General features: G+C 41.3%; 2 protein-coding genes across 2 annotated transcripts; both read left to right on the forward strand.

Annotated features, from left to right (window-relative positions):
• The first annotated feature begins 131 nt into the window (after positions 1-131).
• Positions 132-8,771, forward strand: LOC137595477 (uncharacterized). Its single transcript, XM_068315624.1, has 6 exons — positions 132-434; positions 721-889; positions 976-1,132; positions 6,029-6,204; positions 7,651-7,879; positions 7,965-8,771. The coding sequence occupies exons 2-6, from the start codon at positions 737-739 to the stop codon at positions 8,165-8,167; spliced, it is 918 nt and encodes a 305-aa protein (XP_068171725.1). The 5' UTR covers positions 132-434; positions 721-736; the 3' UTR covers positions 8,168-8,771.
• Positions 8,772-12,973: 4,202 nt separating this feature from the next.
• Positions 12,974-14,242, forward strand: si:ch211-213o11.11 (probable G-protein coupled receptor). The gene has a single exon (XM_068316375.1). The coding sequence runs from the start codon at positions 12,974-12,976 to the stop codon at positions 14,240-14,242; it is 1,269 nt and encodes a 422-aa protein (XP_068172476.1).
• Positions 14,243-24,682: the final 10,440 nt, after the last annotated feature.

Below are 24,682 nucleotides of genomic sequence, written 5' to 3' on the forward strand. Positions count from 1 at the left end.
ATTGGACAAATAAAAATTTTTTACACTATGGTCCCGCCTTCAATACAATTCTGACTACCCATTGGTTACTTTGCTTGTTTTCGATCAGCAGGAAACTGTACTAGGGGCAAACACTTCCCTCGGGGAATGTGTTTTCGCACCTTTGTTCCGCGTATTATTGTGAAATTATAAATTTCGTCATGCAATGATGCTATACCGATGTACACCATACATAGTAGAAGATACAATTAGCTTTCGTATTTCAAACCTATTTTACTAGAAACGTTTTGAGCTGTTATTAAAAATGAGCGCTAATTGTACCAGGATCCATAAACTGTATTACTGCAGTAGTACTACTACTTCCTCTACTACGCAGTATTTCCATGTACTGCGCTGTCTCGGTCATCACTGGGTGTGTTAACAGTGAACAGAGCTAAGTCAAGCTAAACGGCCAGGTGAGCTTCCTCTGAACTATCTAACATCAAATATCGTCCTTTTTGATATGAACATTGTTGACAGTCTGTGCCACTTCGTGGCCCCAGTTGGAGGCAATCTGGGGACGAGTAGGAGGGGTTGTGGAGACGGGGAGGGGAGTCCGAGGGGAACTTTTCGTTGTTTCTCTTGTAATGAACTACGGTCGTTCAGCGGCGGTGGAAAGTTTGACTAAAGTTTCATTCAGTCTTGTGTGAATAAGCAATACTCCAAATGTTGTATGCACTAACATAGTGTTACCCTCCCCAGGTTCATACTTTACCCCATGCCACCTAAGAGAGAAGCAGGGACTAATCCCACACAACCAGCAGTCAAGATGATAAAAATTGGCACCCATCACGAATTTGGCTGTGATTCAGTGGACGATAAGTACACGCTGGCCGAAGAATCAAACTTTTCAACATTTCCCAACAATGAGGTCAGATGTCTTCATTTAACCGTGCATGCAAAGCTACTGTTTATCAGATTACTATTCATGCATTTTTTCCCCCCCTCATTTGATAGCATGAAACTATTGAATTTGATGAAGAAAACGTTTCAAGTCCAGGCATCAGAACAGACACCATCAGCCTCCTCATGAAGATAGAACAGCTGCAGGCACAACTCAAATATGAGCGCAGATGCAGGATATTGGCAGAAAACGAGTTGAGAGAGCTGAAAGGTGGGTGGAAAAAAGAGGGTTAACAATAAGTAATATGCTAAAAATGTCAGCTCCAAAACCATCTAAGTTTTATGCAGTATGTGACTCAATACAATCATAGCCAGCATAGGGATGTAGGACAGGCCCTCTGCAAAAATATTCCTAAATTGTGGAGTATTCAATCATGCAAATAGGATTGTTAGCTTACTATTAAGATACAGTGCTATTAAACAAATGTTATATATGTTATATGTTGTAGCTATTACTATTAAGCCTATGTTATATATGTTCGGTGGACTCTGATTTTGTTTTAGACCAAAACAGCCTAGTTTTTTCTCCTCCTCCTCCTCCTCCTCGTCCTCCTCGTCATCCTCCTCCTCCTCCTCCTCCTCCTCCTCCTTCTTCTTCTTCCAGCTTTTCCCTTCAGGGGTCGCCACAGCGAATCAGTTGCCTCTATCTAACCCTGTCTTCTGCATCCTCTTCTCTCACACCAACTACCTTCATGTCCTCTTTCACTACATCCATAAACCTCCTCTTTGGTCTTCCTCTAGGCCTCCTGCCTGGCAGTTCAAAACTCCGCATCCTTCTACCAATATATTCACTATCTCTCCACTGGACATGTCCAAAAAATCTCAGTTTAGCCTCTCTCACTTCATCTTCAAAACCTCTAACATGTGCTGTCCCTCTGATGTACTCATTCCTGATCCTATCCATCCTGGTCAGTTCCAAAGATAACCTTCATCTCTGCTACCTCCAGCTCTGTCTCCTGTCTTTTCCTCAGTTACACTGTCTCTAGACCAAACAACATTGCTGATCTCAGCACAGTTTTGTACACCTTTCCTTTCATTTAAGCTGTAACTCTTCTATCACACATCACACCTGACACTTTTCTCTATCCGTTCCGTCCTGCCTGTACACACATCTTCACACTCTCGATTACTCTGGACTGTTGACCCTAAGTTCTTAAAATCCTCCACCGTCCTGATCTCTTCTCACTGTAACATCACTCTTCCACATGGGTCCCTCTCATTCACACACATGATAGATAGATAGATTGATTGATTGACTGATTGATACTTTGTTAATCCCGGAGGAAATTGCACATATCCACTGCTCAGGCATACATAATGAATAAATACTGGATAAACACTAGGAGAAAAAGAAACACTGACACCACAAGACATACACTACTCCTCTCAGTGATCTTGGGCAATGTCAACTCACTGCCGAACAAGATCGATGAGCTGGCTGCTCGAGAGAGTCAGCGGATCTACCGTGAGTGCAGCATGCTCATGCTAACAGAGACATGGCTAACAGATGCTATACCGGATGCTAACGTGGAACTGCGAGATTTCACTGCGATGACAGCGGACAGAGACACAAAGGCATGTGGAAAAAGCAAAAAGGTGGGGGACTCTACACCAACAGCTGCTGGTGTAACCCCGGCCATGTTTCAGTGAAGGCGGTTGTATGTTGCCTTAATCTGGAGCTGCTAGCCGTTAGCATACGGCCATACTATTTACCCCAGGAGTTCAGTAACGTGATCTCCCTCTGTTTACATCCCTCCATTGGCTAACGCAGCCGCTGCATGTAAGAAGATCATCAGTGTTGTTGCACAGCTGCAGACCAAACATCCTGAAGCCTTCATGATTATTTCCGGAGAGTTTAATCATGTCACCCTGGACACTGGCCTGGCTACTTTCCACCAGGTTGTTAACTACCACACAAGGAAGAACAGGACCATTGACCTACTGTACATCAATGTTAAAGAGGCGTACAGTCACCGCCCAGCCTCCACTGGGGAAGTCAGACCACAACCTGGTGTATGTTCAGACCCAGTACACCCCCCTGGTCCAAAGGCAGGCAGTCTCTACACGTACCATCAGGAGATGGACTCCTGAAGCAGAGGAGGCTCTCAGAGACTGCTACAACATCACGGACTGCGACGTACTGCTGGGCGGACATGGCGAGGACATCGATAGGATGACCCACTGTCTCATGGACTATTTAAACTTCTGTGTAGATGTGGTCGCCCCCACCAAGACAGTTCGGTGTTATCCAAATAGCAAGCCATGGCTAACACAGGACATCAAGGATGTCCTCAACAGGAAAAAGAAGGCCTTCAGGACAAAGGATAAGGAGGAGATGAAAAAAACACAGAGAGAGGTTAGACGCTGCATAAAGGAGGCCAAGGACGAATACAGGAGGAAGGTGGAGCAGCTGTTGAGCACCAACAGCATGAGGGACATCTGGGAAGGTGTGAGAAACAGCACTGGACACAAAGGCAGGACCAGAACAGAGGAGGGAGGGGTGCAGAGGGCCAACATCCTGATCGACTTTTTCAATAGGTTCAACCAGGCTCCCCCGCCCCACCCCCTGCCACCCTCAACCCTCACAACCTCAGCAGCAGCTCACCAGCCTCACCCCTATCCCATGGCCTTCTTCCCCCTTCCACAGCAGCAAAGTGGTTTTGCTGCTGTGTAATTTGTATATTCTTTTTATTTGGTGGGTTATTTATTATTCTCTCTATCTGGTGTGTTATTTATTACTCTTTCTATTTGGTGTTGGCATTAACTTCTGTGTGTCTTCTCTTTCTGTGTACTGACTGTGCTGTGTGTAATGTGATGGAGAAATTAATTTCCCTGATGGAACCTCCTGAAAGGAGTCCTACTCTCTCTCTACTCTACACTAACAGACACACACAGCACTGACAGGACATATACTAAACTAAAATATAAACAGTATAAAATACAATAAATAATTTAATAAATAATGACCTCGCCGCCGTTCCCCAGCTCCTCCTGAGAGAGTCATTGTACCCTCTGATGGCACGGGGTACAAAAGAGGACCTCAGCCTGTCTGTGCAGGCGCTGTGTGACAGCAATCTGCCGCTGAAGGTGCTTCTCTGCTGGGAGAAGGTGGGGTGCAGGGGGTTGCTGGTGTTATCCATGATAGCCCTGATTTTAGACATGGTCCCGCTCTCCAGAAGCGTCTCCAGAGTCCAGGCTCTGCCCGACCACTGAGCCTGCTCTGTGGATGAGTCTGTCAAGACGGTCAATGTCTCTTTTCCTGGCCCCAACACCCCAACACACTATGGCGTATGACAGCACACTGGAAATGACAGACTGATAGAATATGAGAAGGAGCTCAGGACAGATGTTGAACGAAGCCAGCCTCCTCAGGAAGTACATCCTGCCCTGCCCCATGTACTGTCTTACGGCGGCTAACCTTCATTGCTGTCCTTTCCACGACAAACCTCCACTTCTCTAGCTTATCCTCCACCTGTTCCCTGCTCTCACTTCTGATCACAATGTCATCTGCAAACATCATAGTCCATGGATATATATCTAACCTCGTCTGTCAGCTTGTCCATCACCATAGCGAACAAGAAGGGGCTCAGAGCTGATCCCTGATGCTGTCCAACCTCCACCTTGAACTCCTCTGTCACACCTACAGCACACCTCACCACTGTCTTACAGTCCTCATACATGTCCTGCACCCCTCTAACATACTTCTCTGTCACTCCTGATTTCCTCATACAATACTGCAGTTCCTCTCTGGGCACTGTCATAAGCTTTCTCCAGATCTACTAAAACACAATGCAGCTCTGTTTGGCCTTCTCTGTACTTCTCTATCAACATCCTCAAAGCAAATACTGCATCTGTAGTACTCTTTTTTGGCATGAAACCATACTGCTGCTCACAAATGCTCACTTCTGCCCTTAGTCTACCTTCCACTACTCTTTCCCATAACTTCATTGTATGGGTCATCGGCTTTATTCCTCTGTAGTTGCCACAACTCTGCACATCTCCCTTGTTCTTAAAAATGGGAACCAGCACACTTCTCCTCCATTCTTCAGGCATCTTCTCACTATCTAAGATCCTGTTGAACAACCCAGTCAGAAACTCTACTGCCACCTCTCCTAGACACTTCCAAACCTCCCTCCCTCCCTCCCTCCCTCCCTCCCTCCCTCCCTCCCTCCCTCCCTCCCTCCCTTCACCTGTTTCCTGCATCAACATGTCCATTGAAGTCTTCACCAATGACAACTCTCTTACTTCTAGGTATGCTCTGCATTACTTCATCAAAGTCCAACCAGAATTTCTCCTCCTCCAGCTTATATCCTACCTGTGGAGCATACACACTGACAATATTGAACATCAGACCTTCGATTTCTAGCTTCATGCTATCTGACACTTTTTTTTTTACCTCCAGGACATTCCTAACAAACCCCTCCTTCAAGATAAATCCTACTCCATTTCTCTTCCCACCTACACCATGATAGAACAGCTTGAACCTTGCTCTTAAACTTCTAACCTTGCTACCTGTCCACCTCGTCTCCTGGACACACATTATGTCTACCTTCCTTCTCTGCATCATGCCAACCAACACTCTACCTTTTTCTGTCATAGTTCCAACATTCACGTCCCTACTCAGTCCTATACTCTTGGCGTTCCTCTTCTCTCTCCTCCTATGAACACACTTTCCTCCTCTCCTTCTTCGACCAACAAAACAACTTAGTGTCTATAGCTTGGTATATTGTATTTCTATATAAATAAAATAATTTGCAGTAAATTTAATTGTTCCAGTTACACAATTGTTTCAATTTTATTGTTCCAGTTAGGTCAGAAAACAAAATTCATAATATTTTTTTAAAATTTACAAATTCACTGAAATAGAATAGAATGATTAGATATATAGAATGATTTTGAAAGACTTTAGCGGACTAAATAACAATAGTTGTTGAAAATCCTCAAAATAAAACTCAGACCAAAATACAAGGTGATCAAAATATTGAACGGTTAAATGAAAAGCTAGATTAAAAATGGAGTGAACCTACTTTTATGCAATGATTTATATACTTAATTAAGAAATGTGCTGTATTCCTACCTGCCTAAAATGATGTAACACTTTTCACAGAGATGAACACACTGATGATGCAGATGAGGCACACAGCACATGAACTGAGAGTCACTCTGGATCATGTGCTCCAAGGGGGTGAGGGACCAGTTGCACCAGAAAATTCTCAGCATGAAGCCATTTCTTGCTTAAATGACATTGAGGCAGCCGTAGAACAAGTTAATAATCTTCAAGAGGTAAGAACTACGGAACAGTTTTGGAAATATAACCCAGCACATCTTTTTAGAGTAACAGGGCTGGTTTTATGTAATTTATATTCCGTTCTGACATTTTGATCAGATTCAAGTTGAGATTATCCAATAGCTGCAGTGTTCTCGTCTGCGTGCGTCCTTGCGTCTTTTACGCACAACTTTTGATGGTGATGCACGATTGTCAGACAGCGTGCGTCCCAGGGATGCAAGCTTTAAATGATTACAATTTAAAACAAATCGATGCTTCCTTTTTCCTTTATATAATATTGGGAAAAAATGCACTTCCAAAAAGTATTCACAATTTATCCATTTCTTCACTTAAATTTGAACCCGGAAATCACCATTATGTCTCGCGCAAGACTCACCTGCGGGATTCAGCCCAATTAAAATCGACTTGCATCGAGAATAACGGCATAACGACGTCTGCTCATTTTGCACGCAGCACTGAGGTAGCGTCAGATTATTCTTATATTATCACCATGCTTCAGAAAAAAACCCCAAATGACAATCAGTGCTTTTTTGGATAAAAATTCATCAGAAATTTATGAAAACAGACAAGACACAGATATTTCTGTGGATAGTAAGAATGAAGAGGCAGAAGAAGACAAACAAAAACCGGCAAAATCTGAGCATTTATACACCACTGGACGAAATTGTTTCCATGGGTGAGGCACGTTGATCGCTATGGAAAATGCTACAGGTATTGCGAGGTATGCGCACAACACAATTCAGTCAATGTTATGCACATAACATTTTAAAAGTTGAGAATTGGATGGCTGCTGAAGATATACCCTTCAACAAGTTTAAAACTTTCATTGAACTTATGCATGACATTGGTGTACCTGATGTGGATCTCCTTAAACAACAAAACATGCATTATGACTCGTACGTCACAGAAAGCCAACTTTTGGATAGTTTGGCCGAAGTCGCAGAGAGAGTTAATTGAAAAAATTCAGGCGTCTCTGGTATAAAGCATCCTTAGAGACGAGTCAACAGACGTAACAAATGTAAAGAGGTTAGTTCTCTATGCTCAAATAATTTACTCTGATACAATATTTCTAAAACTTCTTTTTTTAAAGAATAACTACCAGACTTTAACATTTTGATAAAAAATAATATAATTTATAATTTTTTTCTTTTTACTTAAACAGTTAAGACATTATTAATAATATCATTAAAATTAACAGATTGTTTAGTTTTTATATTGTACTATTTGCTAAACTAAATCCTTGCATACGGCTTTTACCATATATTTTGTTAATACCGTACTTTTGGGATGCATAGGCATCATGCTGGGATGCACAAATTTTTGTTGCAGCGCATCCCAGGGATGCAATACTTTCTTGCGGTAAAATGAACTCTGTAGCTGTCATTTGGTGTTTATGCATATCAGTGTTTGTCTTTATTGTGTTTTTTACTTTTTGCCATCAGGAGGATCACAGCTTCTTGTACCTCTCTGAGAATCTTCGAGTACCAAAAAATCTTTATGAGCGAATTGCAGAAATCGCAGACTACAAGAAGTACACGTCAGCACTGCTGATGATACTGTTTGACAGAGAAACATTGGCCACACATTCTCTTCAGGGTCGAAGGAACACCTTTACAGGAGAAGATTGTCCCAAACCTCAACTCCCTCCTGATATCTTGAGAAGTATTATTGGTAAGATAGTATAACTTGATTTTAAGGACAAAATATTCTTAAAAAGTGGAGAATTAAAGTTTTATCTTTTTATTTTCTTCTCCAGATCATGTAGCAGTCAAGTTCGGCGTTGATAGCAGTCAAATTAAAACTGCCATCCGTACAAAGCTGAACAATGAAGACAAGCTATTAAAGAAAAGACTGGGTTTGGTTAAAACTGAGAACAAATCTGTCATTGATCAAGGCTTTTCCCAAGATGCTTCACTTCTGCCTGAAAATGGAGGATTGAGAAATGATTCCCAATTGTAGCCTTTTTAAATCTGTTTTAGTCTGTTGGTCACTAGTATTGTGTATCATAGAAATATGTGAGAGATTGCCTTTTTTACTCAACAGCTACGTAATTCCTGCTTGAAGTTCTTTTTTTAGCATTCATTAGAAATCTTATTTTTACATCACAACTGTCTCTCGTGATCAAAAAGTGTGAAAGCTAAAACGGTGACTGATCTTAGGCCACATGCAGGAAATACTGGTGAAATAATAACCCTGTGTTCTAATTTAATTATAGGTAGAGAGTGACTGTGTCTAAAAAACTGGTTTGTGAAGTCAGTCTTTATTACATATTTATTGTGACTTCAATCAGCACACATTTATGTGTCTGAAAGTAGGATGTGCGAACATATGTAAGTCTTAGAGATGTTATTTGTACCATGTTGTGCATTACACCGAGTGATAAATTACTTTCCTGCATTGCCAAATATAAGTGATAATTAATCTTCCTGTTTGACAATATTCCATCACATCGGTTTGTTTGCTCTTAATCTTGTAAAGGGGCCAATAATATTTTGAAACTGTTATTTTAGTTTGAGCCTGTTCTTGAATCAGCATAATAAAAGTACACAGTGCTTTTATGGAATTGGATTCTAATTTTTCCAGCTACCAAGAGATGTCAGCACTGAGCCCTAGTTCATGCTCATCTGCATGTAATAACTTTTCAAGAGTACAGAACTGTAAAATAAGGTTTATGTTACTTAAAAAGTTCAAAATACATTGAAACCCAGTGAAGAGCAAAAATTCTATTCAAAAACTTTTTTTTTAAAAATCAAGTGAGACAAGCCAAGACTTCAGTGTCTGACTAATCACTGGGGTGCATGTCATAGATGCGGGCATGACATTCACTGCCATATACTTACATGACATGGTTAAAGCCGGTGGGAGATTGTTAGAGTAAGTCATCTTATTTTGAAAGATGTGACAGGAAACAGTGATTTCTGGCTCCTCCCCCACCTTTCACACAAATCACTTGTGCTGATTCTGGAGAGCCACAGCACATCACCTGCCTCTGGTGGAGCAGACCTCCCTGGGGACCCTGCCTTCAGGCTTTATCAAAGTTTTCACATCGGTCTCAGGGTATCTGTGAGGTGGACCGGCACACTGTCAACTGAAAATGATGCCTGAGTCTGAAGTTTTGAAAGGACTTAGGTAAGAGTTATTGCCATGATGTGAACATAGTCAACTTTATCAAATTTTCTGGAGGAGCTGCTTTGTTTTGTCATGGTAAGTAGTCCAGATGATAATGATTGGCTTTTTTTCAGCGAGTATAAAATAATGGTAATACTGCCAATGTACTACTGTAGTTAATTTTTTTTTAAGTGTAGCTCATAAGCTTTTCTAATTGATTGACTGATAAGGCTCTTAGTAAAATGTTAGTCTGAAATTAAAAGAGACAACACCAAGAATTTGCATTTGTATTATTGTATGATTTATATTATACCGAGTATGGGAATGAGTCAGATAGGTGATTAGAGTTGAAAAAAATATCAGGTTAATGTTTCTATCATAATTCAGTGCAAAACATCCTGAATGTAGCAGATGATTCTACAATCCAATAGTTTTGTATAATTTCAATCACAAATTCATAACATTCATTGACAAGAGCTTCAAGACCTTTAAGTACACTTCCAGAGAGCTGGTGACATTGATAACCAGCATTTTCCGACAAATAATAAATACAGTTCTTGATTCTTAACAAGCAGACAATATGATTACGACCAGACAAAACCAAAGTGTGATGTAATGACACAAAGACTCGCGGTTTCTCATGTTAACATTTTTGGTTGACGTTTAAGATGGAATGTGATAAACCTCCCAATCCTGGGTTTCAACAATATCAGTATACTAATTCCATTAAAATGTTGTTTTAGCAATGATGGAGATGAACTGAAATTCTACCAAAATGTTTAACTGTTTACCACATTTTCAGCATCCAGTAAAATCTCCTAAATCTAAGATAAAAGCATATCTACGTAATTTCATTCAATTGGTTATTAACATAATTTATGAAAGTCATCAAAGAGTAGGACTATGGGGTTCCCCTCTGCAGGATAAAATTCTCTGGAATTAAATGACCTGCATAATTCCTCCATTTTCATGATAATACAGATAAATAATTTTCTAATGGTAATGTCTTTTTTATTTTTAAGTAGAAAAATTATTACAGAAGTGAAATTCCCTGAATGTTTCTGTTGAATTATGATTGCAAAATGTTCCAGAGAACTAATTACACTATAAAAAAATTAGCTGAAAAAGATCATCCTCCTAAAATGTAAAATGTGGACTTAAAGATGCTACATATGCTGTGCAGCAAATGCAACATGATAGAAAATTAGGACACCCTCAAATAATATGCACTACAATCTACATGTACTCATCCTTCCTGGGAATGAATGTGGCTTGCCAATAGCTGTCCTCCAGAGATGATTACAGCAGGGGAGCTTCAGCACATCACTGAAAATAAGCAAACACTTGTATTTAGGGCACAGCAGTCGCTGTAGCCATGCATTTAAAACCTGACTGTGATTACCAGCACAGAATAGTAGAGGGGTGTATGGGCACAACAATTCAAGAGTATACAGAAAGAAGAAAAAGAAGGTTTTTAGTTTATCTAACGCTCAGTTACAATCACAATATCCAGTATACTCAGCCAGTGCTTTCTGGTGGTTTTAAATAAGAAATTATGCATGGATCAGGGGTCAAACCTGTCCTCATGAGAGGTTTTCTCTTTGAAGATGCGGTGTGGGAAGGTGTTCAGTGCATCCAGGTTCCTGCTGCTTGGTTAAAATGAGCAAACTGATTATAGTTCATTTCAAAAGGATGCACGGATGAAGTGGGTGTTCAGCATGAATTATTCCTACTGATCATGTATCTCCCTGAGAGAGAGAAAGAGAGAGAGAGAGAGAGAGAGAGAGAGAGAGAGAGAGAGAGATTTGATTTTAACATTTAAAAGAACATTTATTCATATGAGCCAAAATACAAGATAACCACATTGACACAAAATCCAAGAGATTCATGTAAAAAGGAATTCCCATCTCAAAAACAAACAATGGTAGAATTTTTAACAGTACAGTATTGTGTGTTTCCTGAACAAAGAAAACATCTAACATTTTAACTTTTATCAAACTAAAAACAGACGGTCTTGTCTCCAAGCAGACAATATTCAAAAAACAACTAATTGTTCTCCAATGTTCTCTTGTTCTCTTTTTTTAAAACTTTTCTCATTAGTTCCTCTTTGTTCGTAAGAATGAGAGAGAGAGAGAGAGAGAGAGAGAGAGAGAGAGAGAGGGAGAGAGAGAGAGAGAGAGAGAGAGAGGGAGGGAGGGAGAGAGAGAGAGAGAGAGAGAGAGGGAGGGAGAGAGAGAGAGAGAGAGAGAGGGAGGGAGGGAGGGAGGGAGGGAGAGAGAGAGAGAGAGAGAGAGAGAGAGAGAGAGAGAGAGAGAGAGAGAGAGAGAGAGAGAGAGAGAGAGAGAGAGAGAGAGAGACAGAGAGATCCGCGGCTGGGTCACGGGGGCAACACTGTCAGTAAGGATGCTCATACGTCCCCCTCCCCAGACACCTCCTCCAGCTCCTCCGGGAGGAGCCCAAGGCATTGCCAGGCCAGCCAAGAGACAAAGTCCCTGTAGTGTTTCCTAGGTCTTCCTTGAGGTCTCCTCCCGGTAGGACATGCCCAGAACACCTCCCCAATAATCACATTGACACAAAATCCAAAGAGATTCGCATAAAGAAGATTTTCAATAATACTGGGTGTTTTCTGAATAAAGAAACATCTAACCTTTTAACATTTATCAAACTAAAAAAAACACAAAAAATTTAAAAAACAACAACTACCCGTTCTCCATAATCATCTCTTCTACAATCATGTATTTTACTTTTTTCCTTAGTTTTTTCAATCTATAAAACTCTTGGTCTGTAAAAACTGGTTCACCACTTGTTTTAGTTTTCATATAAAAGCTGACGCTATCCAGGAACATGTTGATGTCAGGAATTTTTTTTTAAACTTTTGCCCTCGAACCTTTTGTGTCTTGCAGGAATTTTTTGATCTTTTGCAAATCATATTTTGCTGTTACAGCCTCTTTCTGACTGTTGAGAGGGGGGGGGGCAGAGAGAGAGAGAGAGAGAGAGAGAGAGATTTAAATACTCCCACAAATGTGATTAGACATAGATTAACTTTACAACATGTGTGTTCTTTTTGGGACAACAAGGCTCCATTGAGGACAACTGTTCTTTTATCCGTTCAATATCAGACTTTCAGAGGAGAGTTAGACTTCAAATAAAAAAACATTTTGTCAACAAAAGGTGATGTCACATTGGTGTGACACAGGTTTCCCCAGCCTATATTTATATGTAAAAGATAAATAGTTTGAAAAAGATATTTTGGTTTATTGGAAATCAATAGTATTGAAGCATAGTGCTAAAATGTTTAAATCCTACTTTTTTAATGGAACTTAAAGTGTTGTACATTCAGCAGATGGACACAAATATGACTGCTAATGAATGCCAGTGTTGCTCTGTACCTGTTGCTAGTGTAATGAATGTTTGCTAACATGTTCACCATTAAAAAGGTCTTAATGGGTTTGCTTATTTTTGCAGTTTGTTGCCTCTGTGCCCAAGAGGCTTCAGAATTCCTAGGACGGCGTTTCCCACAAATTAAATGTCATCTTTTAATGACCTTTCCTGTCTCCATCACAGGAGTCCTTGATTGGATGCTGAAGGATCACTCAGCCTGATTATTGAACAATGGGGGAGTTGGCAGTCTGTATTTTGACACAAGTACTATGAATCATGGAGGATAACAGCTCATTGTTGACCCATGAGTACAATGAGAGCTTCACCATTTGGACCCCAACATCCCGACCTCCCAGCAGGCAGCTGGGGGTCCTTTCCAACCCACAAACACGCTTTAAGGACTTGATAGGAATATTTCTTATGGTCACGCTCAATATTTTGGCCCTTCTGGCCAACACTGCCGTTCTGGTTGTTGTCATAAAAGCCCCTCATCTCAGGAAATTTGCCTTTGTATTCCACCTGTGTGCAGTGGATCTGCTGTGTGCCATCTTGCTGATGCCTCTGGGGATTGTGTCCAGCTCCCCATACTTTTCTGGAGTGGCGTTCACCGTGCTGGAGTGCCAAGTGTATGTCTTCCTCAACGTGATCCTCATAGCTGCCACCATCTTCACCATTACAGCCATTAGCGTGGAGCGTTACTACTACATCGTCCACCCTATGCACTATGAGGTCAAGATGACGCTGAAGCTGACCTCAACAGTCATCGTGATGGTGTGGGTGGCTTCTGCCATGCTGGGACTACCCACTGTGTTTGGTTGGTCATCCTATGGCAGCCTGAGCTCCATCAGTGCTGCACGCTGCTCTCTGCATTGGAGCAACAGCGATCACAGGCAGGTCTTCTCCGTGCTCTACAGCGTCACCTGTTTCTGCCTGCCTGCCATTGTGATTTTTGCTGTGTACTGCAATGTGTACAAGGTTGCCCGTGTGGCTGCCCGCCAGCATGGACCTCTGCCGTTGTGGACAAACAGCCAACTGAAGCAGCGCTCTGATTCAATAAACAGCCAGACAACCATCATCACAACCCGCAATGCCCCACGTAGGATTATGCGTGACCGTTATTTCAGTGGAGGTAAAGCCGCTGTCACTCTCGTGGTTATTGTTGGACAGTTTCTCATCTGCTGGCTGCCTTACTTTGCCTTCCACCTTCATCTGACTCTAGACACAACCGCAAATATACCTGATGTTCTGGAGGACACGGTCACTTGGCTGGCTTATTCTTCCTTTGCTATCAACCCCTTTTTTTATGGAGTCCTTAATCGGCAGATCAGGGAGGAACTTTGTAAGCTGAGGCGCTGCTATTCATCCCAGCCAGTGGAGCTGGGACACTCAAGCCATGAGGGCTCAGGCCATGAGAACTTTATGCAGTTTCTCCATAGGACAAGTTGTACAATAGAAACACGTGCAAGCTTTGCTACATCCAGTGTCAGAAGTACTTTGGATCAAACTGGTTTCAGGATACCAGGACAGATCCCAGAAGATTATTAGGGCTATTACAGCTTTGAGAGTAAAAAGTGACGCAGTTGTTACTGTTGCTGTGCATCTGTGAACTATATTTATATACAATAAAACCTAAGATAGAGCTTCAAGAAATGAATATATATATATATAAAAATATACATTTATGCCCATTTCCATTTATGTTAAGACTATGCAGTATTTTCTGCACCATAAGGCACGCTGGACTATAAGGCACACATTCAAGGAATGACCCATTTTAAAACTGTTTTCACCACATTTTTAAAACTGTTTTCACCACATTTTAAGGCGCATAGAATAGAAACTACAGTCAAACGTCGGTTTTCGAACGCTTCTGTTCTTGACCACATCGGTTTTCGACCAGAAAATCAGAGAATTTTACGTCTCTGAACTCAACCAAAATTCGGCTCTCGACCAAGAAGCCGAGCGTACTTGAACGTGACTCACTCGGGAGCCGATCGAACTCGAATGCCCAGGATGCTTCCTCCGTAGCGCATTCGCATTCGTGTTCAAAGTTCGATAGGATATCTTTTATTAAAATGAAACAGTGTCTATTTCTACCCCTTTTTATTTATGGTAAACAGTATACAGTGCAGTTTATGGTGAAAAATAGTAAAAAACAACTAAGAAAAAGTTGTTTTTTAGACTTGGAACGGATTAAAATTATTTACATTAATTATAATGGGAAAAATAGTTTCAGATTTCGAACAACTCGCTTTTCGAACAGCCTTCTGAAACGGACTATGTTCGGAAACCGAGGGTTGACTGTACTGTAGTGGCTGTGGTTGGATTTGGCATTCACTAGATTGAGCTGCGCTAAAGGGACTGCATTCACGACTGCGGCCTTTTCTCAAATTTCAAGAGCCAAATCACTGTTAGCCAAAGGTGCCTGGTATGCTACAATTGATTTGCAAATGTGATTGACACCTGAAACAGCAGGTAACTGGGGGGGGGGGGGGGTTAGACTTGTTTATTCTGTCCGGGCTTCTGATCAGATAGGCAACAGCAAGGGGGTTGAGGTTACAGCTGAGAGTTGAGAACTCATCTGAGAACTCATTTCAATGAATGGCCTACTTTAAAACTTTTTTCATATATAAGGCACACTAGATTATAGGGCACACTGTCGGTTTTTGAGTAAATTAAAGGCTTTTAGGTGCGCCTTATAGTCTTGAAAATACTATAATTGAAATATACTGGAATGGAAAACCAGTATTAAATCTGGTATTACATTTGCTGGTATTTAATCTCTACAAAAGAAAACACATCTGAATGTACAGATGAAATGATCATTGGCACAACTGCAGTCAGATGCTCAGAAGTTAAACAATGTTGTGAAGATCCAGGATTTGTATTATACTTCAATATAGCAGCAATGTTCTTTATATAAGTCATCTGATGTTGACATATTATATGTATGCTAAAATAATTTATGTGAACATTATTTATTGTACTGGAAGAAACCCATGACTTTTTGTTGAAAATGTTTAATTTGGTGTGGCTATAAATGTCAACGCGGTTACTTTAATCCTTTTTGTAGATTATTTTAAGTAAGCATGTGTGGCAAGGCGAGCGGCTTGAAGCCGTTGCCGACAACGCCACCTGGGGGCTTTCACCCCAGGATATGAACAAGACTTACGGATATGCAGGTTTTGAATTGATCCAAGGCACACGGTTCAAGAATACTCCACAGGACCAGAGTGTGATTTCCAATTATAAAAAAAAAGACTTTATTAAACATTTATTTTAAAATGAGGACAGACGAAAAGAATACTACAAATATGATTATAAAGAGTATGAGGGATTACCAAAAACAGGGCTGGGGCTTACCACGACAGCGGTAACAAAAAGGGGAGAGATCCAAAAAAACTGCACTGCACCCGTGACACAGCAAACCAAAAACGTGAATAAGGAACCACCACCAGGGGAACCGCTGCCGCTCTGGGCCCGCAGCACCTGTCAACGAAAAGAACACAATTAGAAACAAAAAAAACAAGGCAACCCTCACACACTATAACCAAATAGCAATAAACCCAAAATAAACTGTTTAACACACAAATTATCCAAAAGAGGAAAAAAAGATTACTACACAATAAATCAAATATAACCCACCAAACTGATCAATAATAACTCAACGGGAGAAATAACAGATGAATAAACTAAAAAAAATGGGGAGAGTCTGCCCCTCCAATTAAAACCACCCTCCAGGGGTAGTGGCTCAGCGTCAATTAGAGGGTCGGGATGCCCTCTCTTGGCTCGCGTTGAGGACGCCGTATGATACGGCCTTGACCACCGGTAATGGTGTCTGGCCCGATATAGGCCGAATCAGCGCCGGCTTATGGTGGTGGAGGCCTCCAGCTGAGCCAGACCCCGGAGCAGACACCCAGATGCAGGGGGGGGAAAAAATACAACGAACAGAGAACGAGGAACCAAGAACCTGAATCAACGGTTCAGTACAAACACTATAAACATTTTTTTCTTTTTAAAAATGGAAATCACATCTCTGTCCTTTTTAATTGTGGATCCTGCCGACACATGTAATATGTACTTTCCAGCTCTGGGCAAAAGACTTCAATAAGCACATAACTGATCAGTAACAATGTTGCTGTATCTTATAGCAGAAAAAAATTTGTGCTTTACAGTTTATTAATAACCTTTAATCCTGTATTAGTGAGGAGATCGCATGAAAGCTGTTGAGATAAACAGGCTGTATCCTCACTGAAAGTCTGTCACATAGCAATTCCTGAGCTTGCACTCTTTAAGTCACTTTGAAGAAGTGTGCCAGATAAAAGATTTTCAAAAGTAAAAGTCAAATTCTCTCTGATCTCCAAAATTGTTTCTGCTTGTCCTCTTTTCTCTGTGCGTTTGACAAGCTTTGGCTCACTGGGTCCTGACCTCGATGTTGTTCATGTGCTTAATGTAACTAAAACTGAACCCAGTCAACACACGATTATATAAAGAGAAAATGCCGTTTCATAACAGTCAAAGTGGTTATCTCTAATATCCTCTTAATATTTGTGCCCTGGCAGATTAAAAACAAAGAGTTGTCATATACTGACCACAGAAAATATGTTTTCATCATATTAAAGTTAAAAATAGTATCTGTCAACGATGAAGACAGGTGACAAATGCTGATGGAACTGTAGGGAATATTTTGATGGAGTATGCAGCTCCGTACTCCATTAGTCCCACAAAGATTAGACTTTAGGGATAGACATTGGATAGAAAAGCTTCAAAAGGGTGAAAAATCACGAGTGCCTGTTGAGCAAAATTTTCACCCGTCTGTAAACAAACTCAGATATAAAACACAAATGATTAGCAGATATAACTAGTATATAATACATATCATAGTACAGTATACAGTATGTATATACAGTACATATACATATAATAGCGTATATAATGTGAGGGTCCTTAGGCAAGAGCCCAGTGAGGGTCCTTAGGCAAGACCCCTAATGCTATGCCAGCGTACCTCAGTCATGAGTGAACACAATAAAGACAGAGTCATACCGGCCCGGACGTCACCCGGGTTAACAAGGTCCGCGTCAGTTGCAAGGGAACCAGGGCAATCTGATGAGAAATGGGTTACTGGAACAAGACACACATGGACAAGGGCGGAGAATACGGAGTTGTTGGAATGCTACTACACGAATAATCCCAGAGAGAGGGCATATATGGGGCGGATATGGGACCAATGGATGCTTCGAAACCCACAATCAAGGCTAACAAAGAAACTGAAGTTAGCCCAGTGTTCCAACATCCATAACCAAAAACTGCTATCACAACTAGAGATCGATGAAATACTACAACAATGCTACGGCAAGGGGGAGCAAGGACACCAGGTCAGAGGGGGTACCAAGTCCCAAGAGACATATACAGCCTCATTACAAGAGCTGCTGACCTGAGAAGGAAGATCGTGACCCAAATGGAAACCTGGAGCCTCCGACAAATACCGACGCTAAGTTGTCAAGTACCTTCAGAAGATCTGCTAGATTTATTAAATCTGGCAGATCTAGACCTGCTTCTCTCTGCAAAGACAGTGAAGGAAAGAAGATACAACATCACCAATCAGCAAATCTAGGACATTAATTCAACTCCTGCATTATCAATTAAACGTGAGGAGTCATGTGATGTGATCGCTAGTGAACAGACAGGCTGTTGTGCAGGTATGTAAACATGGAAAATAATGCATGCATGGAAAATAATGAATCTCATTATGCATTAACTATGACTAGTTAATCAATTTGATAGTAGGCTAATGTAGCTAATATAGACACTTAGAGCTTGTGTTGCCTTAATATAAAACGTATAATTTTTTGCGGCTCCCGACAGGTTTGATTTTAGTTTTTTTGGTTCAATTTGGCTCTTTGAACCTTTAAGGTTGCCGACCCCTGTGCTAGAAGATGTGAATGCTGCGATAAGAACCATCCCCACAAGGAACATAACTGAGACCAACAAGCTGATTCACAGTAGAGCAACAGCAATCTTTGAGATGCTGGGATATAAGATCAACACATAACAAACAATACCCTCCATGGAAGAGACAATTAGAGGCCAAGATAAAGACGACACGGAGAGAAGTCAGCCAGCTAGCTGAGCTGCAGAAGGGGAACATGGTGAATAAAGGGGTACCCAGGAAATACAGCAAGCTCTCCATACCAGAAGCACTCAAAACTGCCAAACAGAGACTAACAGCTCTGGCTACCTGACTGAAGAGATACACCAAGGAGATAGAGGCCAGGAGAATAAGCAACACCTTCTCCACTCAACCAGCAAATGTGTACTCTCAGTGGCAGGGAAATAATGGCAGCCGGTCAGACCCACCAAGAGCTGAGGCGGAGAAATACTGGAAGGGCATATGGGAAAGAGAAGCATCACACAACACCGATGCCCAGTGGCTAGTGGACCTGAGGACTGACCACAGCTGCCTCCCAGAACAAGAACCAGTAACCATCTCAATGGCAGACATCCAAGAAAGAGTGTCAAAGATGAAGAGTTGGTCAGCACCGGACCCTGATATGATCCATACATACTGGCTTAAGAAGCTGACAGCACCCCATGAGCGTCTAGCAGCACAGATGAACCAGCTGCTAAGGGATGGGACGCACCCAGAATTGTTGACTGAAGGCAGGACAGTCCTGATCATGAAAGAACCGCAGAAGGGTTCCACCCCATCCAACTACCGGCCAATAACTTGTCTCTGTACAACATGGAAGCTCCTGTCTGGCATCATGGCGGCTAAGATGAGTAGGCACATGGATCAATATATGAGCGGGGCTCAGAAAGGAGTTGGTAGTAACACCAGGGGAGCCAAGCACCAGCTACTGGTGGACTGAGCAGTACACAGAGACTATAAGAACAGGTAGACCAACTTGTGCACCACCTGGATAGACTACCAGAAAGCCTACGATTCACTGCCACACATGTGGATACTGGAATGTCTGGAACTGTATAAGATCAACAGGACACTAAGACCCTTCATCAAGAACTCAATGGTAATGTGGAAGACAACCCTAGAGACTAACTCCAAGCCAATTGCCCAAGTTAACATTAAGTGCGGCATATACCAAGGGAATGCATCATCACCACTGCTGTTCTGCATAGGCCTGAACCCCCTCAGTCACATCATCCACAAAGAGTGGCTACGGATACCGATTCCGAAGCGGGACAAAAATCAGCCATCTCCTCTACATGGATGACATCAAACTGTATGCCAGGAATGAGCAAGAAATTGACTCACTAATCCACACCACCAGGATCTACAGTGACGACATAGGGATGTCATTCGGATTAGACCAATGTAGCCGGATGGTATCCAGAAGAAGGAAGATGATCAGAACTGAAGGGGTTGACCTACCAGGGGGCAGGATAGAAGACATCAAAGACAGCTACAAATACCTTGGAATACCACAGGCTAATTCCTCCAGAGAGTAAGGCAAGTCCTCAGAAGTCAGCTGAATGGCAAGAACAAGGTCCGAGCCATCAACATGAATGCACTGTCAGTCATACGATACCCTGCTGGGATCATAAGCTGGCCAAAGGAGGAGATAGAAGCCACAGATATTAAGACTAGAAAGCTCCTCACCATGCATGGAGGGTTTCACCCCAAGTCCAGCACCCTGAGGCTGTACACTAAGCAGAAAGAGGGAGGCCGAGGACTAGTGAGCATCAGGGCCACTGTACAGGATGAAACATCGAAAATCCAAGAGTACATCAGGAAAATGGCCCCAATGGCTGGATAAAGCTGGACTGACAGACAACACAGAGGCACTGATCATGGCAGCACAAGAACAGGCCCTAAGTACAAGAGCAATAGAGGCCAATATCTATCACAGTAGGTCTGACCCAAGGTGCAGGCTATGTAAAGAAGCCCCAGAGGCAGTCCAATATTTGGTAGCTGGGTGCAAGATGCTCGCCAGCTCAGCATACATGGAGAGGCATAACCAAGTAGCTGTGATAGTGGACAGGAACATCTGTACCCAGTATGGACTAGAAGTACCCAAATCCAAATGGGACATACCACCAAAGGTGGTTGAGAACAACAAGGCTAAGATCCTGGGGGACTTCAGCTTCCAGGCGACAAACAGCTGCTGGCTAAGCAACCGGACATAGTGGTGATGGACAAAGAGAAGAAGAGAGCAGTGGTGATAGATGTGATGATTCCAGCTGATGCCAACATCAGGAAGAAGGAACACAAAAAGATTGAGAAGTATCAAGGGTTGAAAGAACAGCTGGAACATATATGGAAGATCAAGGTTAATGTGGTCCCTGTGGTAGTAAGAGCACTTGAGACAGTGACTCCCAAACTGGAAGAGTGGCTCCAGCAGATTCCTGGAACAACATCTGAAGCCTCAGTCCAGAAGAGCGTAGTCCTAGGAACAGCTAAGATACTGCGCAGAACCCTCAGACTCCCAGGCCTCTGGTAGAGGACCCTAGCTTGAGGGTGACACACAGACACCACCAGGAAAGGGTGAGAGGGACATTTATATATATATATATATATATATATATATATATATATATATATATATATATATATATATATATATATATATATATATATATATATATATATATATATATATATATATATATATATACTGTATGACTACACACACACACACACACACACACACACACACACACGCGCACACACTAAAACACAGACACATGAGATTGAGATAAGTAGTTCATATAAATCTTCATATGCTAAAAAGAAGATAATTTTTTCCCAAATAAGAGTTTTTATCACTGCCAACATACTAAAGCACAGGTGACCAAGCTCACTGAGTGAAAATATAATAATAAAAACTCTGAGAATGATAAATATGATGACATCACTGTGTCATTACACATAATAAAGACATGTCATTGGATTGTTTTAGTCTGCATAATGCAAAATGAATTTTACAACAAAAACCTTATATGAAATATATTGTAGATGTCTGAGGAAGTTTTGCAACATTTCGTGCAATATAAGTTAACCATAAGCTCTCAAAAAAGCTAGAAATACTCAATTACAATATTTTAGTTTTCATAGAAAGTTCAGAAAAAATTAAAATGATATGATGAGAACAGAGATGTTCTCCCCGTGTCTGTGTGAGTTCTCTGGATTGCTCTAACCTCCAAAACATGCAGCTTAGGTGAATTGGTCATACAAAATTGGCTGTAGGTGTGAGTGTATGCTGGCGTCTTGTCCTGGGTGTACCCCGCCTCTCACCTGTAGCTAGGTGTGATAGGCTTCAGCAGACCTGTGATCCGTAGGGTGGATAAGTGGCTGTAGACGAGACGGTTGCGATTGTCTTGTCTGAAAGAAAATGGATTGATGATTGGATGAATGAATCAAGATGAGTACAATGCAGTTCATAGAGTTGTCTGCCTGTTCCAAACCCACGCAGTTAAATGAATATTCAGACCTGAGCAGTCCTCTCAAGTTACTAATTAAAATGAAGGACCTTCCAGCAGTGGCAGCTTTTATTAAATTAAGACGAGCTCATTAACAATCCATCTCTTGCACATCATCTTCATTGTATAGCAAACACAAGCAAGCACAACATGAAACGGGAACAAAATGGTGTTTCTTCTGTAGCTGTGTGTACAAATCTGTGATCTGTTCCTTTTTATTTGATCAAATCTTCCCTAAAATTGTTCAACCTCGTGTCTGGTGCTCTCACATCCCCACAAGCTTTCAAAGGTCCAATTTTCTGGCTCTACTGGCTAAAAGTGATTATAATATACAGTACATTCATTCATTTTCCCACCCGCTTCATCTGCTTTCGCGGGTCACGGGGAGCTGGAGCCTATCCCAGCTGGCGTAGGACGTTAGGCGGGGCATATTCCGAGTGCGACACCACTGCACCGCGGAGCTACATAGAAGACTCACTCCTATGGGCAATTTGGAGAGGCAAATCAACCTGAAGCACATGCTTTTGTAGGTGGGAGGAAGCCGGAGATCCCGGGGAGAACCCACGCAGGCACGGGGAAAACAAGCAAACTCCGCACAGAGCAGGACTCCAACCCAGACCTGCCTTGTTATACGGCGACACTGCTACACACTGCTCCACCATGCCACCAGTAGAATATACATTATATCATAATTATTCTTTCAATAATGGACAATCACTGTGCTTTTGATAACTTAAAATTGGCCATTTGTATTTGAAGTAAATACATTATGTTGTGTTGCACCATCCTATTTTTACTGTTGCCCAGAATAGACCAATAAAACAGACCAAAGGGATGGCCTCCGTTTTTGTGTTACCACAGTACTGTGTGTCCTTCTTGCAAGGACTGTTAATGGCTCACAGCCAGGAGAAGAAATTGTTGTATTACCAACCCACTGAAAAAACTTTTTAAATATTATTTGACTCTTGAGAGTAAATGAGTACATCTACAGCACTCCAGTGTTTTTCTTTGTTGAATTAAAGGTTCATCCAGCTAGCATAAAAAATACAAATGGGAAAAACAGCTTCTAAGGTAAAAAAAAATTCAACCAGCATCCACTTACTGATATACAGTATTTCACTTGTGTCATACAAAGAAAACCCAAAGGTTAGACGTGATAAAAGTTACCTTACAGTCAAAAATATGGGCATACCTCATTCAATGGTTTTTCTTTATTTCTATTTGTTTTTAAATTGTAGATACAAACTGAAGATGTCAAAAAATATTAATCAGACTGGAACAGCAATGACTCATTGTATTATACTATGACTGTAATTGGACTGAATGAAGGCTTTTTCGAGGTCTTTAACAAATAATTCATTAAATTAATGACAAAAATGTGATGGCAATGAAATTTTTTTATTGATATTACAATGAAAAATTGTTTTACATAAAAACAAATGTTTCACAAAAAAATTATGTCCTTGTGCTTTAATGTTCATATTTTCTAATGACGTTGAGAGGCTGTAACAGAATTTCACAACAGAAAAACAAGTACTGCAGAAAAATCAATTATTTCCCTCTGTGTTTAACACACACACACACACACACACACACACACACACACACACACACACACACACACACACACACACACACACACACGCACACACACACACACACACACACACACACACACACACACACACACATGCACATACACGCACAACCACACTTATGCTGACCTTACCTTTGCAACCATGAACACAAACAAATCCCATCTGGCAAGGTATGTTCCATTAGCATACCGCTGTCTCCAGCACACACACAGGAAACTCTGTCATCAACACACCTTGTTCTCTCTTGCTATCTTCACCCAACAACCAGAAACTGTCCTTATGTGCTGTGCTTATCATAGTGGAGCTCCCTTATGCTGAACCAACAGATGTAAAGTCTTATAAGTAGTCGAAGTAGTTTGTTTGTTGTAGGAGTTGTTGAACACTTTCTTTTTTTCTTTTTAGAAAACTTTTCTGTTTCATTTGCTGATCTAATTTCCCTGTCCTGCATTTGTCAAACTGCATGACTGACTTCTAAAACAAATATTTTATTCACCGTTAATTACATGAATATTAATTTTACATGAGTTTTTCAAATTGTTAAAATGAGTAGGATGAGGTGAGGATGTTTCCACTTTGTATGTTTCTATAGTATAATATTGCCAGCTTCTCTAATAGCTATTATTTAATTAAATATATTACATGTCTGTGTGATGAAGGCTGTGTAGATGAGAATCTGTGGATCTATAGCTGACTTATTAATAGCAACGCGGATGTCTAGTTAATGGGTCCTAAGGTCAACAGGCTCGAAAGTGTTTTTCTTAAAAGCATGTTGCGAAATGTTTTTTTACACCCGAGTTCAGAGACCCAAGAAAAACCGTCATGCTGTCCCTTACTAGAAGCGGACAATGAGACAATGATCAAAACATGTCCCATTGCTTCTTGGAACCGATGCTGCTGGTGAACTGGAGAATGTTAAAAAACAGAAGAAAAACACATTTTTGCTGTCATG

The sequence above is a fragment of the Antennarius striatus genome, chromosome 5, assembly GCF_040054535.1.
Source record: "Antennarius striatus isolate MH-2024 chromosome 5, ASM4005453v1, whole genome shotgun sequence".
NCBI classification, from domain to species: Eukaryota; Metazoa; Chordata; class Actinopteri; order Lophiiformes; family Antennariidae; genus Antennarius; species Antennarius striatus.

Coding starts and splice junctions, on each gene's coding strand:
- LOC137595477 (XM_068315624.1), top strand. CDS start 737: ATGCCACCTAAGAGAGAAGCAGGGACTAATCCCACACAACCAGCAGTC. Junction 1,133..6,028: donor CGAGTTGAGAGAGCTGAAAG/GTGGGTGGAAAA, acceptor CACTTTTCACAG/AGATGAACACACTGATGATG. Junction 7,880..7,964: donor TATCTTGAGAAGTATTATTG/GTAAGATAGTAT, acceptor TTTCTTCTCCAG/ATCATGTAGCAGTCAAGTTC.
- si:ch211-213o11.11 (XM_068316375.1), top strand. CDS start 12,974: ATGGAGGATAACAGCTCATTGTTGACCCATGAGTACAATGAGAGCTTC.